The sequence below is a fragment of the Scyliorhinus canicula genome, chromosome 18, assembly GCF_902713615.1.
Source record: "Scyliorhinus canicula chromosome 18, sScyCan1.1, whole genome shotgun sequence".
NCBI classification, from domain to species: domain Eukaryota; kingdom Metazoa; phylum Chordata; class Chondrichthyes; order Carcharhiniformes; family Scyliorhinidae; genus Scyliorhinus; species Scyliorhinus canicula.
The window spans coordinates 2,622,484-2,640,542 of NC_052163.1; the positions used below are offsets into that span (position 1 = coordinate 2,622,484).

An 18,059-nucleotide genomic window follows, 5' to 3' on the forward strand; every position below is an offset into this window, starting at 1 on the left:
AGAAACCCACGCAGACACGGGGAGAACGTGCAGACTCCGCACAGACAGTAACCCAAGCCGGGAATCGAAGCTGGGACACTGGAGCTGTGAAGCCACTGTGCTAACCACTGTGCTACTGTGCTGCCATACATATGAAAATTAACTTATGAATAACGTCATTAAATTGGAGGGGGAAAGGATTTAAAGTTCATGCTCAATGGAGGTGACTAGTTAGTGCTGCTGCCTCACAGCGGAGAGGATCCAGGTTCGAGCCCGGCTACGGGTCAATGTCTGCGTGGAGTTGCATATTCTCCGCATGTCTGCGTGAGTCTCAGCCCCACAACCCAAAAATGTGCAGGGTAGGTGGATTGGCCATGATAAATTACCCCTTAATTGGGGAAAAAAAGATGGAGGTGACAATGCAGAAGAAAGCATTGTAAGAAATATGTAAATTGTGCTGGGATAGGTAGAGTAGAACCACTAGCTGGCAATGCTATGAAGACAGCGCAATTATACACACTCACACATAGATTGTCCACTCTGCTTATTGACAAACTATATCCACTCGACTTAGCACCGTCCAACTCTCAAACTGTTGAAAGTACTTCAATGGCTATGAAGCAAGTTGGGACATCCCTGAGGCTGTGAAAGGTACTGTACAAATGCAACTTGACTTCATTTAATTTAACCCTGAAAATTGAGAGATGATACACTTTGGAAGGAGAACTTTGACAAGGAAGTATTCAATGAATGGCATGATACTGGGAAGTTTTTCCCCATAGGTCTCTGATGGCAGGATAACAGAGTGGTGGTAAAGGCATAAGAGATACTTGCCTTCATCAATCAAGGCATAGATTACAAAAGCAGAGAGGTCATGTTGGAGTTATATAGAACTTTGGTGAGGCCACAGCTGGAGTACTGTGTGCAATAATGATCGCCACATTATAGGAAGGATGTGATTGCACTGGAGGGGGTGCAGAGGAGATTCACCAGGATGCTGCTTGGGATGGAGCATTTAAGTTATGAAGAGAGGTTGGATAAGCTTGGATTGTTTTTGTTGGAGCAGAGAAGACTGATTGAGGTGCACAAGACTACGAGATTTGGCTAATAAGATTTGGCTTTTTGACCAATAGGACTGGACTGTTACCAGCTGCCTGCTTGCCATTTTGAGAAAACAATGGAAACCTGAGCTGGTCAACAAGCTTAATGAATTCAATATTATGCTGCCCACACAACAACACAGTTGGCGTAGGCGGTGGGCGGAGTTAGAACTTGGTTTTGTTTTAAACGCAGCTGATTAAAAAGTGGACAATAAAGGGGGGATGGGTACATACCAGCACATGCCCTGTAAGTAGGGGAGAGCAGGATGCCATCTCCTTCCACCCCAGAGAACCAAAGCAGACGGAAATAAAAGTGGTTAGCCACAGGAGCTGGATCCGTGATAAATTCTGGGAGCAAACCCACAAACACACATGTCCCAAATTAAACATTAGAGAAGTAGCAGTTTCAGTCATTAGAATTTATTACCTTTTATTGAGGAGGGGGAATGGCAGAAAAGGGAATAATGTCACTAAATTATTTGGAAATGCAACACTTTAAAGATCACCAAAGCACGTTACTTAAGAAAGATAAGGATCCGACGGAGTGCGAGTCGTATAGGCCCAAATCACTTTTAAATGTGGACGCAAAGATATTGGCGAAGGTACTGGCAGGTAGGCTAGAAGAGTGCCACCCGAAGGTGATAGGTGAAGATCAGACAGGGTTTGAGAGAGGGAGGCAGCTCTTTTCGAACATTAGGAGGGTATTGAACATGGTTATGGTACTGGCGGAGGGGAAGGAAACAGATGTAGTTGTGGCATTGGAAGTCGAGAAAGCGTTTGACCGGGTAAAATGAGGGTACTTGATAGCAGTTCTAGAGCGGTTTGGAATTGCACCCAGATTTGTGGACTCGGTAAAGCTATTATATAAGGAGCCGAGGGCCAGCGTCCGCACAAGTAACATCAGCTCAGAATACTTTTCTCTCCACCATGGGACGAGGTAGGGATGTCCTATGACCCCCCTGCTGTTTGCACTCGCAATTGAGCCGTTGGCCATCACATTAAGATCGGAGGTATGGAAAGGGATAGCACGGGGGTTGGGGGGGTTAGAGAGACTGAAGGGATGATTACCTCGTTCATATGGAGAGGGAAGGTGGCCAGAATTAAAAAGGTGCTACTAGAGAGGAAGGCAGGCAGGGGGTTTGGGTCTTCTGAACCTGATGTACTAAGGTACAGAGCTGGGTCAAAGGGGTTGACTCCGAATCGGTCAGAATGGAGAAGAGTGTGTGAAGGGGGATGAGATTGAAGGCGCCAGCGACAGCACCGCTCCCGACTGCCCCGGGGTGATACTCAGGGAGTCTGGTAGTAATAGTTTTGTTGAGAATTTGGAGGCAGTTTCAACAGCACTTCTGGTTGGGGGCAGGGTCAAGGGAAATGCCAATTCGGGGGAACCATAGATTTGAGCCAGGGAAGTGGGATGGAAATTTTCAGAGATGGGAGGAGAAAGGAATTAGAACACTAAAAGATTTATTTCTTGGGGGTCGTTTTGCGAGATTGAAGGAGCTGGGAGCGAAATATGGGCTGGAACAGGGGGAAATATTTAGATACATGCAGGTTCGAGACATTGCCAGAAAGGAGCTACAGAGCTTCCCAGTAGAGTCGGCTTTGACATTGCTGGAGGAGGTGCTGACGACAGGGGGACTGGAGAAGGGGGTAGTATCAGCGATTTACGGAGCTATTTTGGAGGAGGAGAAGGCGCCACTAGAAGGGAGCACGGCAAACTGGGAGGAAGAGTTGGGAGAAGGTATGGAGGAGGGGTTCTGGTGTGAGGTGCTCCGGAGGGTGAACGCCTCGTGTGCGAGGTTGGGGCTGATACACCAGAAGGTGGTGTACAGAGCGCAACTTACAAGGGCGAGGATGTGCCAGCTCTTTGAGAGGGTAGAAGATTTGTGAGAACTTTGCAGGTGAGGCCCCGCAAACCACGTTCATATGTTTTGATCCTGTCCAAAGCTGGAGGATTACTGGAAGGAGGTGTTTAGGGTAATCTCTAAAGTGGTGCACGTGAAACTGGATCCGCGCCCTCGTGAGACCACATTCGGGGTGTCGGACCAGCCGGGGCTGGAAACGGGCGCGGAGGCAGATGGTGTACCCTTCGCCTCGTTAATCACCCGAAGGCGGATCCTGTTAAGGTGGAGATCAACCTCTCCACCCTGTGCCCTGGGGTGACGGGGGAACCTGCTGGAATTCTTAACGCTTGAAAAGGTCAAATTTGAACTGAGGGGAAGAATGGAGGGATTCTACAATTCATGGGCGTTATTCATTATGCACTTTCGAGATTGAATCACATCGAACATCAGGGGGGTTGGGAGGGATGGGGGAGGGGGACTGTATGTGTTAATGATGACTATGGATGATTCCTGATTCCTTTTTGTCAGTTGTTTATGTTAACATGCGGGCCCATGTCTGGGGTTTGGTGGGATGATGGGATCGCTGTTATTGATATGGGGATTGACATTACATTCGTTACTGATTATTGCTTATTGTTGTGTGTAAATTTGGGAGAAAATGTGAAAGAGGACAATAAAAAAATATTTTTAAAGAAATATATATATATTTTAAAATATTTAAAATAAAAAGATCACCAAAGCATCCAAGTTTCCTTCAACGTACAAGCACACTTCACGAGAGTTACCTTTCACGATGGGTAAATTCCAACAAGCCAGCACCTTAAGCAAATGCCAGCAATTAGTAGTGGGTTGAGTCACACCTCCCACAGTCAATGTTCACCCATCATAACCAATGCAATGTCCACTTCAGCTAGATACTGGAGGATACTGGTGACCATAAGCAAGGAATCAACTCCTCCCCCTCACCACAGGGGAGATCAGGACAGGGCAAGACAAGACAGAGAGAGAGGAGAAAAACTACCAAAAGAGTGAGGAACAAAGATTTGTTGAACTGAACAAGTGGGAGGTGGATGGGCGAGTACAAGGCTCACCTGTAATGTTTACTTCATTCAAGAGCTACCTTCATTCACCCCATAAAAACGAGCACAATTCTCAAGAAGGCCTCAGATCTCACCTTCATAGGAAGGTTTCACTAAGTGCAGAATTTTATTTCAAAACAAATGACTGCGGATGCGGAGATCTAAATAAAAATAGAAAACACTGGGGCTATTCAGTGGGATGGGAGGCATTTGTGGAGATAGAAACAGGGTTAACATGTCAGGTCTGGGACCATCCATCCGAATCAGGTTGAAAGGTGACATATTACCTATGTTGCTGTGTGACCTGTTGAGTGTTCCCAGCATTTTATTTTTTATTTCAGCATTATCTTTTCCACAAAACAATGGATAATATTGGGAATCTTTATTTCTCACAATTTGTGTCCTTATTTTGAACCCGAACCTGAAAATCCAAACAAGAGGTTGTTTAGCACAGGGCTAAAGAGCTGGCTTTGAAAGCAGGCCAAGGCAGGCCAGCAGCACGGTTTAATTCCTGTAACACCCTCCCCGAACAGGCGCCGGAATGTGGCGACTAGGGGATTTTCACAGTAACTTCATTTGAAGCCTACTTGTGACAATAAGCAATTTTCATTTTCATTTCATTTCATTTCAACTATTAGTGTGGGTGTCTGGATTACTGGCCGACTAAAATATCCTTTATTCCACAATACCCGCCCCCGTGTACTTACTCTGATCTGCATAATTCTTAGCTTTGAGTTCAAGCTGCCGTGTCTGTGACTCCAACACTTCCACACGAATTTGTAGGTCCTTCTTCTCCTGCTCTTGAGAATCCTCAAACTCAATAAATTTCTGGAACGACAGAGGAAATGCAGGTTTTATATTTTTAATTGCTAAGCAGATATTCTATTTCCAATAAATTAGATTAACTAATGCAAGACAAATTTGGGGCAGCAAACCTTTTTTTAAAATTCATAATTCACAAGATGTCAGCGCCACTGGCATGACCAGCATTTAATGCCCGTTTCCAAATAACTAACAGGCTTGCTCGGTCATTTCAGATGGCAGTTCTGAATCAACCAGACTGTCATGGGTTTGAGTAACAGGCCAGACTGAGTGAAGGCAACAGGTTTCCTTCCCAGTCTGGTTGTTTCATTGTCACCATTACAGTTAAATCTGAAAGAAAAAGCCGAATTTAAATTCTCCAGCTGCCTTGGTGCGACTTGAAATCCTGTCTCCGAATCACTCAGTCTGGCCTCTGGATATTAGCCCAGTAAATAAACAACTATCCCATCATGCGTCTTCTTACAAGAAGGGCAGCACGGTGGCATAGTGGTCAACACTGCTGTCTCACTGTGCCAGGGACCCGGGTTAGCACTGCTGCCTCAGCGCCAGGGACCCGGGTTAGCACTGCTGCTTCACAGCACCACGGACCCGGGTTAGCACTGCTGCCTCAGCGCCAGGGACCCGGGTTAGCACTGCTGCTTCACAGTGCCACGGACCCGGGTTAGCACTGCTGCCTCAGCGCCAGGGACCCGGGTTAGCACTGCTGCTGACAGCACCAGGGACCCGGGTCAGCACTGCTGTCTCACTGTACCAGGGACCCGGGTTAACACTGCTGTCTCACATTACCAGGTACCCCAGTTAGCACTGCTGCTTCACAGCGCCAGGGACCCGTGTTAGCTCTGCTGCCTCAGTACGAGGGGCCTGGGTTCGATTCCAACCTCGGGTGACTTTCAGTGTCTTGTCTGCGTGGGTTTCCTCTGACAGTCCAAAGATGTCCAAATTAGGTAGATCGGCCCCCTTATATCCAAAGGCTAGGTAGGGGAGTGGGCCTAGGTGCAGGTGGGGTGCTCTTTCAAAGGGTCGATGCAGACGTGATGGCATTGTGGGACACTCCTTTTGGACTGTGGGATTCTATGATTCGAAGTCAAAATACATAAATCCCAGATTTTTACAGTGATTTATACAGACTATTACATGGTTTAATCTTCTTGGTTCCCTGGTAGCAATATATGGATTTGATCCCGTGCCAAACATGTTTCTTTTAAATTCAGAGTACCCAATTAAGTTTTTCCAATTAAGGGGCAATTTAGCGTGGCCAATCCACCTACCCTGCAAATTTTTGGGTTGTGGGGCGAAACCCACACAAACACGGGGAGAATGGGCAAACTCCACACGGACAGTGATCCAGAGCCGGGATCGGACCTGGGACCTCGGCGCCGTGAGGCCGCAGTGCTAAACCACTGCACCACCGTGCTGCCCTCCGTGCCAAACAAGTTAGTGTTGCTAATCAGTCATTCCTAGTGATGGTACTTCCCCAATAAAGCTGGAGATATTGTAGGGGCACATGAATGACCTATTGGAATGTAATAGGCAACACAAATCGGTATCTGGAGGCTTTTAACCGTACAAAATAATTATTTAATGTTAATCGATTCCGAACTAAACAATTGGATCAATTGAAAAATTAAATCAGCCAATAAAGTGGTAAGATAATCAGCAAAAATGTATCTAATGCTGCATAGTGGAATAATTATTCAAAGATAGGAAAGGGAGCATGCAAGGAAAATAAATATATTTTCCAACCATTATAAACAGGGTTGACTAATTCAATTAATTGGCTTTTAGAAATTGGTCTTGGTTAAGCCCCCGCCCCGGGAAGCACCATTTAAGTGCAGTAACCCACTCTAAATACTGAAGGCAGAAAGTAGTAATTTTCATTGCAGCAGCCTGCTTTGCCATTCCCCTCCCAAGGGAACAATGCGGTATTCCATTATTGAGTACATACACGTGGCAACTCTGCACTACATTATTAACTGATTTACTCAATTGCCAAATATCTCTGTAGCCAATGATATACAACCCCTTTCAATTATTTCCATTTAAAGACAATAAATTGGGCAAAAATTGCTCCCATGCCGCAGTTTGATTCATTCCTTGCCTTGGGCAAAAGACATTAAAAGTGGACACTATTTACACAACTTATGTGCACATACTACATGCAATCTTCGATCAAATGGTCATATTTCATCATAAAATCATGTCTAGAGCTACACCTCCTGTCGGGCGGGGTCGGACGGGGTAGAGGGTGGTGCTTTTTGAACACCTCTGGAGTAACACAGCAATTGAAGTTTCCAGCAAGTGAAAACTGGGTTATTCACTGCGACAAGCAAAAGCTCCAGACACTCGCACAATTATCAGGTTGTACAAATAAATATATCTACACTTCCTGTGCAAAAATGCAATGGGGAAGAACGCATTTTTTGCTTCTCAAGCATAGATTATGGACTTCAGGAATATTAAGTGCCACCCTTTAAAAATCTGGTAAAGCAAAGCACTTCCAGGTAACTAATGAAGAGCTCAGGTCTCCCTCTAATTTGCTTAATAATACACCTTATTCCAAACTGCAAAAACAATGGAGGAAACAATTCAGCTCATCGTGTTAACAAGTTCACTGGCCCTCCTCACAGCCCTGTATCATTGACTGTGTGCTTGCAGCATTTCTCTACCTTGTTTTAGTCATTGACTTGGGCATCACTGACGCAGCCAACATTTATTGCCCGTCCCAATATCCTGCATTCCTTGTCAATGAATCCTTTCAAAGATGCAATATTTTTGCCCTCAACTACACCCGATGGCAAAACATTCCAAGCTCCAACAATCTTACACTTTTTTTTAAGATTCTCCTAACTTCCATCCTCAGTGCCAAATCTAACCAAATTAATAACTCCTAACCATTCACTCCAAAGGATCTCTTCTCCCCATTCAAAATATCAAAATCCGGGGCGACCACGGTGGCGCAGTGGTTAGCCCTGCTGCCTCAAGGCGCCGAGGACCTGGGTTCAATCTTTGCTCTACGTCACTCTCAGTGGGCAGTTTGCACATTCTCCCCGTGTCTGTGTGGGTCTCACCCTCACAACCCAAAAAGATGTGCAGGGTAGGTGGATTGGCCACGTTAAATTGCCCCTTAATTGGAAAAAAAAAATTGGATAATCAAAATATATATTTTAAATGAAAATAAAAATAGGAATAATTCAAGTTGGAGCTTGTACATTAGTTCCCCAAGGGTCACGACTGCTACTGTCCTTCCCCACCTGCCCACCGCCAAACACCTCCCCCCACATGACATGATTAATTTGTCTACTTTGGTGAAGGCCTTGGGGGTGAAGATTGGGAGGGATCGGAACAGGAAGAGGAATTTTTTTAATATACATTTAGAGTACCCAATAAATTTTTTTCAATTAAGAGGCAATTTAGCGTGGCCAATCCACCTACCCTGCACATCTTTGGGTTGCGAGGGCGAGACCCACACAAGCTCGGGGAGAAAGTACAAACTCCACACAGACGGTGGCCCAGATCCGGGATCGAACCTGGGACCTCGGCGCCGTGAGGCAGCAGCACTAACCACTGCACCACCGTGCTGCAATCAGGAAGAGGAATCTTGGCCGATGTTCAATTTTATTCTCTGCACTCTTTCCGCCAGGATCAGCGGGAGCGAATCCCACCTCTGCAGGGCTCTCTTTACCTCTTCTACCAGATTTGATAGGTTCTACTTATGAATCCCTGTCCAGTTGTGGGCTATCTGGATCCCCCGATATCAGAATTTGGTTTGGACCAGCTTTAACAGCAGCTTCCTGCTCAGATTGAGTTTGTCCCCCGAGAAGGCTCTGAACTCAGTTCCATTACTCCTCCCATGCTGGCTGGAGGGTTTTAAGATGTAGAGGGGCAGGTCATCCACGTAGAGTGAGACTCTGTGCTCCCTGTCTCCCCGCTCAATACCTCTCCACTCCTTCACTGATCTGAAAGCGATAGCCAGTGGCTCGATTGCCAGGGCAATAGCAGTGGGGTGAACGGGCATCCTGCCTCGTGCCTTTGTGCAGTGGGAAGTATTCAGAACTGGTGGTGTTCGTCCGTACGCTTACCATGGGAGTGCTGTACAGTAGCTTGACCCACGAGGTGAACCCTGGCCCAAACTCAAACCGTTTCAGTACCGCTATGAAGTACCTCTGTCGAAGGCCGACTGTGTCTAGGGAGATGTTTTTGTTTCCCCAACCCCGGGTGGAGTCATAGCCACGTTCAGCAGGGGTCTGATGTTCACCATTAGCTGTCTGCCCTTGACAAAGCCCATCTGATCTTCCACAACTACCTCCAGCACACAACTCTCCAGTCACCTCTTCGGTGCTTTCGCCAGGTTCTTGGCAGTGTTCAGGAGTGTGATGGACCTATGTGACCCGCACTCCATCGGGTCTTTGTGTTTTTAGGGATCAAAAATATAGAGTCCTGTGCCAGCATGGCGGCAGGGTCCCTCTCGACTGAGTCACTGAACTTATCCCGCAGACGCGGGGCTAGTGCTGCCGCAAATATTTTATAAAGTCCACCGAGAATCCATCTGGTCCTGGTGCCTTCCCTGACTGCATGGAGTTGATGCTCATCATGACTTCCCCCAGTTCTAGTGGTGCTTCCAGTCCCTGTCTCTTTTCCTCCCTCACAGCTATGTTCAACCTGACAAGAAACCATTTCATCTTCCAATCCCCCTCTGGGGGCTCGGAGGTGTACAGCTCACGGTAAAAAGTCGCAACAACCTCACTGGTCTTGTCTGGCACTGTGACTAGCTTACCGTTCCGGTCCTGCACCTGTTCTATCACCTTCTTTATTAAAAATAATTTAGAGTACTCTCTTTTTTTCAATTAAGGGCAATTTAGCATGGCCAATTCACCCAAGCTGCACATCATTTTGGGTTGTGGGGGTGAGACTCACGCAGACACGGAGAATATGCAAACTCCACATGGACAGTGACCCGTGGCCGGGATCGAACCCGGGTCCTCAGTGCCCTAAGGCAGCAGTGCTAACCACTGTGCCACCATGCTGCCCTATTATCTCCTTCATGCCTGTGTGCTTTTTCAGCTGGTCAGTCAGAAGGCAGCTGGCTTTGACTCCATGTTTATAAAAGGTTCCCAGTGTCTGGCAGAGTTGGTGCACTGCTTTCCTGTGAACAACAGGTCAAATCCCACGTGCAGTTTTTTTCTCTGCAGCAGTAGTGCCACGGTGGAGGCCGTGGTTCCTCTCCGCCATGGGTAATGGGTAAAAAGAGCATTTTATTCTCTCAAACCAGTGATTCAAATCCTGAGGGTGGACTGCACGTAAACTACAATCCAACAGAGGCGGATTTAGCACTTCAACGCGTGTCACAGAAACCACACCATGTTTCTGCAGGGTGCAGAGCTGCACAACATTCCCCTGAAGGACAATATTTGCACTTCTCTCTTCCATATTGAAAGAACAATTTTCTTCCCCAAGCTTAAAATTGATAACTTGACACTTTTTATCCTTTAAACTCATTCATGGCTGTTGCCAACAAGACTTTGTCACAGAATCATTAAATCAAATTCAGAAGATGGCTGCAGTTCTGTTCATTAATATCCAATCTGTAGCATGATCATAGACCTTTTCATAGAATTTACAGTGCAGAAGGCGGCCATTCGGCCCATCGAGTCTGCACCGGCCCTTGCAAAGAGTACCCAACTCAAGCCCATGTCTCTACCCTATTAACGTAACCCAGTAACCATCATTTAACGTTTTTGGAAACGAAGGGCAATTTAGCATGGCCAATCCACCTAACCCGCACATCTTTGGACTGTGGCAGGAAACCGGAGCACCTGGAGGAAACCCACGCAGACACTGGGAGAACGTGCAGACTCCGCACAGTGACCCATGCCAGGAATCGAACCTGGGACCCAGGAGCTGTGAAGAAACTGTGCTAACCACTATGCTATCGTGCTGCCCCCATCGCTTTAGTGTTACAATCGGTCTGCTATTTATTTATATTTTAAATTTAGAGTACCCAATTATTGTTTCCAATTAAGGGGCAATTTAGCATGGCCAATCCACCTACCCTGCACATCTTTGGGTTGTGGGGGCGAAACCCACGCAGACACGGGGAGAGTATGCAAACTCCACACGGACAGTGACCCAGGGCAAGGATATAAACCCAGGTCCTCAGCGCTGTAGGCAGCAATGCTAACCACTGTGCCACCGAGCTGCTCCATCGCTTTAGTATTACAATCGGTCTGCTGTAAGGCACTGCATATCTTGTTTCACATTTTCAAATCCACAGTTTAGATGCATCAGCCAATGAAAATCTAAGATCAGGCTGGAAATTTTGCAAAGGCAATTTGGAAAGGCCAAAAACATTGCACCGATTCTTGGACTAGTATGATTTAAGCAGCCCTGAACAAGAACTCCAATTTGCACCTAATCGTACTTCACCAGTTATGTTCTCCCCATCCTGACCACTTCCGCACCTTCTCAGACAGCGAACCATGTTGGGGAAACAGTAGGAATCATTTGCTGCTACTGCAGGCAATTACAAAGATGCCTCTTAAACCATCGATTATTTCGGGTAAATCAAGGTGCTTCTCGCTAAATTCCCAAGTGAGGATAAACACAATGTTAGTACAGTAGTAAGAAGCAGTTTCCCTACCCTATAAATGATCAGTAAACATGAAGGAGGTGCTTACTGGGCAAGTGGCAACTCGTGTTCCAGTTTTCTCCCAATTCAGAGTCGAATTTCATTCACCCAGTCATAGTTCTCAATGCTCGGTTCTCGGGTTTCAACTTGAGCAAATGTAACAGATTCACTGGTGCATTGACTGTTAGCACAAGGCCTTCTCAACATTGTTGGAATAAATTGTTTTAAAGGAAAAATTGTACGCACAGGCTCGTCAGTGATATTTGCTCCTTTGAAGCAGGATTATTAGGTATAATGATCATCTGGAATGCCCTACCTACATCAGTCAAATTTTATTGATATAAATACACTTCCTATGGGTGGTGGCAGCTTTAATCTTTTGAAGACTGAACTAACGAATTGCATTTATGCAATCATTTTATACAGGTTGAGCATCCCTTATTACGAAACCGAAAGATTCCAAAATCCGCACTTGTTTTCCAAGTGTCGACGTAGCGTTACAAGTGGGAAATCCCACAAGATTCTGGGAATGTTCCCGGGCAATGCGCAAGTCCCAGCGCACACAACACAGGCGCAGTTCCCAATGGATGCAGGTGCATATTATGTTCCAAAATCCAAAAAATTCCTAAATCCGATATACACGGCCCCGAGCATTTGGGATAAGAGACACGCAACCTGTATAGTGATATGAGCCTGTAACTTAACTTCATCGGAGTGGTTCAGACAACGCAGTGGCACAGTGGTTAGTGCTGCTGCCTCAACGCCGGGGACTCAGGTTCAGTTCCGGCCTCGGGTCACTGTCTGCGTGCAGTTTGCACTTTCTCCCACTGTTTGCATAGGTTTCCTCCGGGTGCTCCGGTTTCCTCCCACAGACCAAAGATGTGATGGTTAGGTGGATTGGCCAAGCCAAATTGCTCCTTAGTGTCCAGGGATGTTTAGGTTAGGTTAAGGGGTTATAGGAATCAGACGGGAAAGTGGGCTTGGGCGGAGTACTCTTTCAGAGGGCCTGTGCAGGCTCGATAGGCCGAATGGCCCCCTTCTGAACTGGAGGGAATCTATGAAAATGAATGAAATGAAAATGAAAAATGAAAATCGCTTATTGTCACGAGTAGGCTTCAATGAAGTTACTGTGAAAAGCCCCTAGTCGCCACATTCCGGCGCCTGTCCGGGGAGGCTGGTGCGGGAATCGAACCGTGCTGCTGGCCTGCTTGGTCTGCTTTAAAAGCCAGCGATTTAGCTGAGTGAGCTAAACCAGCCCCTATGATGGGGGAGTGGGGGAAAAGAGGTTGGGTCTGGGTGTTTAAATAGTTACTCTGGAGTTCAAGGCATTTTTTTTCCTCAAACTCTTTCAGAATATCTATAAGGGTCAAACTGGTAGAGCCATCCAAAGTTAATGGTTTAAATCACTTCCGTCAGATGGTTCACAGCCTAGTGCAATTGTCCAGAGGAAGTCAGTCCTGCTGGGTAATTGCCCGGTAAACCCTTATCTGGGAATGTCCGAGAGGGATTCCCAATGCATCATTGGGGCACTCCCCAAATGGGAGGCAGGAGAACTAGGTAGTATTTGGCCATGATGTCAATCTTAGCTCAGTGGTAGCTCTTTCATCCAAGTCAGAAGGATGTGGGTTCAAACTCTACTTTGAACACACCAATACTAATAGAGCATCTTTTTAACCAAATTAAATATTAAACTAAGGATCTGTCCATTCTCTCAGTCGGACAGAAACAAACTCATTGTACTACTGTGAATAAGGGAAGAGCTCTTCCACTTTCCTGACCAATATTTATCCATCAGCCGAGGCCAAAAATATTAACTTGATCAGCTATGTCACGACATTTTGTTGGACTTTAACATGCACAAATTCACTTCCACATTTATCTATACCAATGACTTACTGGCTGATAAAAGCAAATTACTGTTCCTGCTGGAATCTGAAACTAAACAGAAAATGCTGGACAATCTCAGCAGCTGTGACACTATCTGTGGAGAGGGGGCTCTCCACCCTCCCTCCCCACAGATGCTCTTAGACCTGCTGAGGTTGCCCAGCATTTTCTGTTTATGACTTTTGTCCTAAGTGCTCTACGACGTCCCACGGTTACTAAAGATGCGGTCCAATTATAAATTCTTTGTAGCTTGCTTACCTATTCATATAGTAAGTGGCCCAGGCAACTTCAGAGCAATGAAACAATTCACAAAAAGGTGTTAGAAAAAATGCTTGGAGAAATAGCTTCAGGGAAAAAAAAGGAAGCGCCAAAAGTCCCATCACCATTGCTGTTGTATAGAGGTGCTGCAGTATGGAGTGGCGTTGCGGTACGGAGCGGTGTTGCGGTACGGAGGGGCTGTAGTGGTGAGTGTGGCAAATTGTAAATGAGCTCCAATTAAATGTCTTCGGGATCTCAAACTTTAAATACACAACACATGATTATAGATATGGTTCTTGTTCACGCTTAGCAGAAATTTAAAAACAATTCACTATGCCTGCTTTAGTTCCTGCTGTGAAACTTGGCTGGTCCCAAATAAGGAGTAAACAGCTTTGAAAGGTTAAGTGTTGAATATCCTCAAATCAACAGCCTTTGATGCTTATTTGGGCAAGTGTCATTTTTATTTGCTTCTGAAATAGAGACAGAGCTAACTGCCCGCCAACCAGCAGAAGAAAATATGCAACTGGCAGGTATTTTAGCGAACAAAGTGTCAGAGCATCCAACATAAATGGTTTAGCAATCCAGAAGCGTGAGACAGTGTGCAACCCAGGTGGTTGTTGCGATAGGGAGGGGTCAATAGCCACAACCACACAACCTATGAAATAGCCTATATCATTTCAGCTGGTTGCCTGGTCAACGGATGGACAAGTTCCTAATTTAAATCCTGCGTTTCAGATGCAAGTCTAGATCCATATTATTAAAAGACTTATTAAAAGTTTGCATCCTTGGTATTTGAAATTAGGGCTGCAAGTTAATGAAATTTGCAGTTCCAACTTACTATTTAGGTTAATAAACCTGATGTATAGTTACAATCTAAATTAAAGCCTACCACAGTCATTATCATTTCATTATTCAAGCAGTGAGGAAACAAAAGAAGGCTTGAATCATTGCTAGTGAACAGATGATAATGGAAAGGTAGTTCTGTTCAACGCCTAGACGAGTCAACAAGGTACATCTATATGATAACATTTCAGATTTTAGTGAACAAAACACTCCCTTCCTTACAGGAGAGCACTTTGGCAGATGGCACTAGAGAATTATCCTGAGCAGAACAAAAATCATGTGTTAACATATATACATAGAGTTGATGTAACATTAACGTACATAACATATATGGAGGCTAATGGAGGAATCGTGAAAAAGTTGAGGGCAGATTTAGTGACTACAGACGAGTCCGAGACAAGTGGATAAGAGAAACTAGTTTAATTACAAAGTAATAGTATGTACAATATTCTCCAGGTGAAGATGTCACTTCTTAACCTCTCCATCCCACCATCTGCGAAGTTCCGAACATAGACTGCATCACCTGGTACAAACAGTCCGGCTCCGCTTCTGTCCATTCTAGGCAACGCCTTTGCTACTCTTGGCCGCGGCATACTTTCCGCCAAGATCTGGAAACTCGAGACTGAGACAGGTCCGTAGTCACCAGCCCATCAATAATTCCACCGATGCTACCCCGGTTGCAGCATGTGGCATGGTTCGGTAACAGAACAAGAATCTGGCCAGTCGAGTGTCCACTGTTCCCGAAGTTTACTCTGCTGTGAATTCCTTGCTGGTAAAGGCTGTTGCAGGGTCGGTGACCAACACCTATGGGATACCGTGCCTGTTCCCCACAGCAGGATGTGGTCTTCAACACTGAAGTCAGATATTTTGGTTGAAAATACCGCAGTTCCTCTGGTAACCTTTGAGGCTGACCTCCACACAGAACTACGTGGCGAACTTTGGACAGTATGAGATCTATCTAAATCCATTCCCACATCTGGGACGCCGTAACCGTGTGTCCCACATGGCCTCGGCTCCCCTTCTACTGACTCTGGGGAGATGTCACGCCTGGCTACTTCAGTCCTAGACCACCAGACCGGGCCCCTATGGTTATCGGCCCGTGTGGGGTTTCCAGCCCAGCGAGTGCTGCATGCCGAGGTGGGGCGCACCGTAAAGTGTTCACCTCCATACCTTGGGGTTCCTGCGACCGGCCTGGATAGAGAAATTTACACGGCCTGTTGTAGGTCGAATGATGGCTCGACCAGCAATTGTCTTTGGTTTGCCATATTATTGGCATCACAGGCCTTGCGGTCTCGTAACATCTCAGAGAGTAAAGTACCATATTCACAAAACTCGGCTAGTTTTCTAAACCTTGTTAGGAACTTGGTCGCAGACTTTCCTGGAGTCCTCTCTTCCATGTTAAAATGATATCTCTGTACAATGACTGATGGCCTCGGTTAGAACTGGTGACCCTGGTTGCACAGCATTATTCAAAAATCTTGATATGTGGGGCTGCGGGATAAGTCAGGCTTTTTATCATCTCCAAGTGTGGGCCCCACAGGTAGTAAAAGGATTACCGTCTGTCGGTTTTCACCGGTGATAGCATTCGCCCAAGTAACGCATACGTTCAGCATACTGCGCCCAATCCTCAATGCCCACAAACGCGTCCAATCTTCCAAACAACGGCACCTTGGATAAAGAAATTCCAACCTTCGTCTTGCGGTGGTTGCTCGTCTGACGGTCAGCCCCAACAACAGTACCTTTATTCGCTTCGCCAATTTAGTGACCACAGACGAATGGATAAGAGAAACTAGTTTAATTACAAAGTCATAGTTTGTACAAAACTCTCCATGGGTTCCCAACCCCTCAGCAGGGAGCTTGTAGTCAACAAGGCTCACGAGGAGGCTAATTGCTTCTACCCCGTAGGTCTTGTGCGAGTAGGCGCAGTAGAAATATGGATAAAAGCAGGATAAGAACATAAGAACTAGGAGCAGGAGTAGGCCATCTGGCCCCTCGAGCCTGCTCCGCCATTCAATTAGATCATGGCTGATCTTTTGTGGACCAGCTCCACTTTCCGGCCCGAACACCATAACCCTTAATCCCTTTATTCTTCAAAAAAACTATCTATCTTTACCTTAAAAACATGTAATGAAGGAGCCTCAACTGCTTCACTGGGCAAGGAATTCTAGATTCACAACCCTTTGGGTGAAGAAGTTCCTCCTAAACTCAGTCCTAAATCTACTTCCCCTTATTTTGAGGCTATGTCCCCTAGTTCTGCTTTCTCCAGCCAGTGGAAACAACCTGCCCGCATCTATCCTATCTATTCCCTTCATAATTTTAAATGTTTCTATAAGATCCCCCCCTCATCCTTCTAAATTCCAACGAGTTCAGTCCCAGTCTACTCAACCTCTCCTCATAATCCAACCCCTTCAGCTCTGGGATTAACCTAGTGAATCTCCTCTGCACACCCTCCAGTGCCAGTATGTCCTTTCTCAAGTAAGGAGACCAAAACTGAACACAATACTCCAGGTGTGGCCTCACTAACACCTTATACAATTGCAGCATAACCTCCCTAGTCTTAAACTCCATCCCTCTAGCAATGAAAGACAAAATTCCATTTGCCTTCTTAACCACCTGTTGCACCTGTAAACCAACTTTCTGTGACTCATGCACTAGCACACCCAGGTCTCTCTGCACAGCGGCATGCTTTAATATCGTTAAAATAATAATCCCGTTTGCTGTTATTCTTACCAAAATGGATAACCTCACATTTGTCAACATTGTATTCCATCTGCCAGACCCTAGCCCATTCACTTAACCTATCCAAATCCCTCTGCAGACTTCCAGTATCCTCTGCACTTTTCGCTTTACCACTCATCTTAGTGTCATCTGCAAACTTGGATGCATTGCCCTTTATCAGGATATCGAACAATGACTTAAAGCCAACAACCCTCAAGAGATTTGAGACTGGATAAAACTATTCTCCCTCTAGTTACTGTTCAGGGAGTCTGCTAGAACATGCATAACTACTGGCATCAGGTAATAACTGGGTTTGAGTAGGGTGATCATTGCTCGGCACAACATCGAGGGCCGAAGGGCCTGTTCTGTGCTGTACTGTTCTATGTTCTAACTGGATCAGACTATCTACAGGTTAATAGTTTGCTAACTGTCACTTCAAACTCAATAACTTGCATTCATATATTTATTTTAACCAATAAAATCATCCACAAGGAGCCTCATCAGATAAAACTTGATGCCAAGCCACTGAAGAGATATTAGAACAGATGACTAAAACCTTATCGAATGGAGTCAGAATGATTATAACGCAGAAGGAGGCCTTTTAATCCGTCAAGCCAGTGCCTGCACTCTGCAAGAGGAATGCAGCTAGTCTCACTCTCCATAGCTTTCTGTGTAGCTTTTAGAATTATTTTATCTTTAGGGGATTGAAAGTCACCATTGAATCTGCCTCCCCTTCAATCTCCGGTAATACATTTCAGATTCTAACAACTTAATCCATAAATCTTTCTTCCTCATGTCACCTTTGGTTCTTTTGTCAATCACTGCAAATCTCTCTCTTCTAGCTGCTGACCCTTCTGCCAACGAGTATTTTCTCTCCATTTACTCTGTCTATATCCTTCACGCTGAT

At 45.7% G+C, this 18,059-nt stretch overlaps 2 protein-coding genes across 10 annotated transcripts in view; one reads left to right on the forward strand and one right to left on the reverse strand.

Moving 5' to 3' along the window:
* LOC119952974 (C-Jun-amino-terminal kinase-interacting protein 4-like) overlaps positions 1 to 18,059 on the reverse strand; it is a 262,841-nt gene that overhangs the window by 209,761 nt on the left and 35,021 nt on the right. For all 5 annotated transcript variants that reach the window (XM_038776641.1, XM_038776637.1, XM_038776640.1 and 2 more), the window contains exon 2: positions 4,710 to 4,830. In XM_038776641.1, coding sequence (XP_038632569.1) covers positions 4,710 to 4,830 — 121 coding nt within the window. The remainder of the gene's footprint in view (positions 1 to 4,709; positions 4,831 to 18,059) is intronic.
* mbtd1 (mbt domain containing 1) overlaps positions 1 to 18,059 on the forward strand; it is a 232,280-nt gene that overhangs the window by 74,875 nt on the left and 139,346 nt on the right. The gene's annotated exons all lie outside the window — the stretch shown is intronic.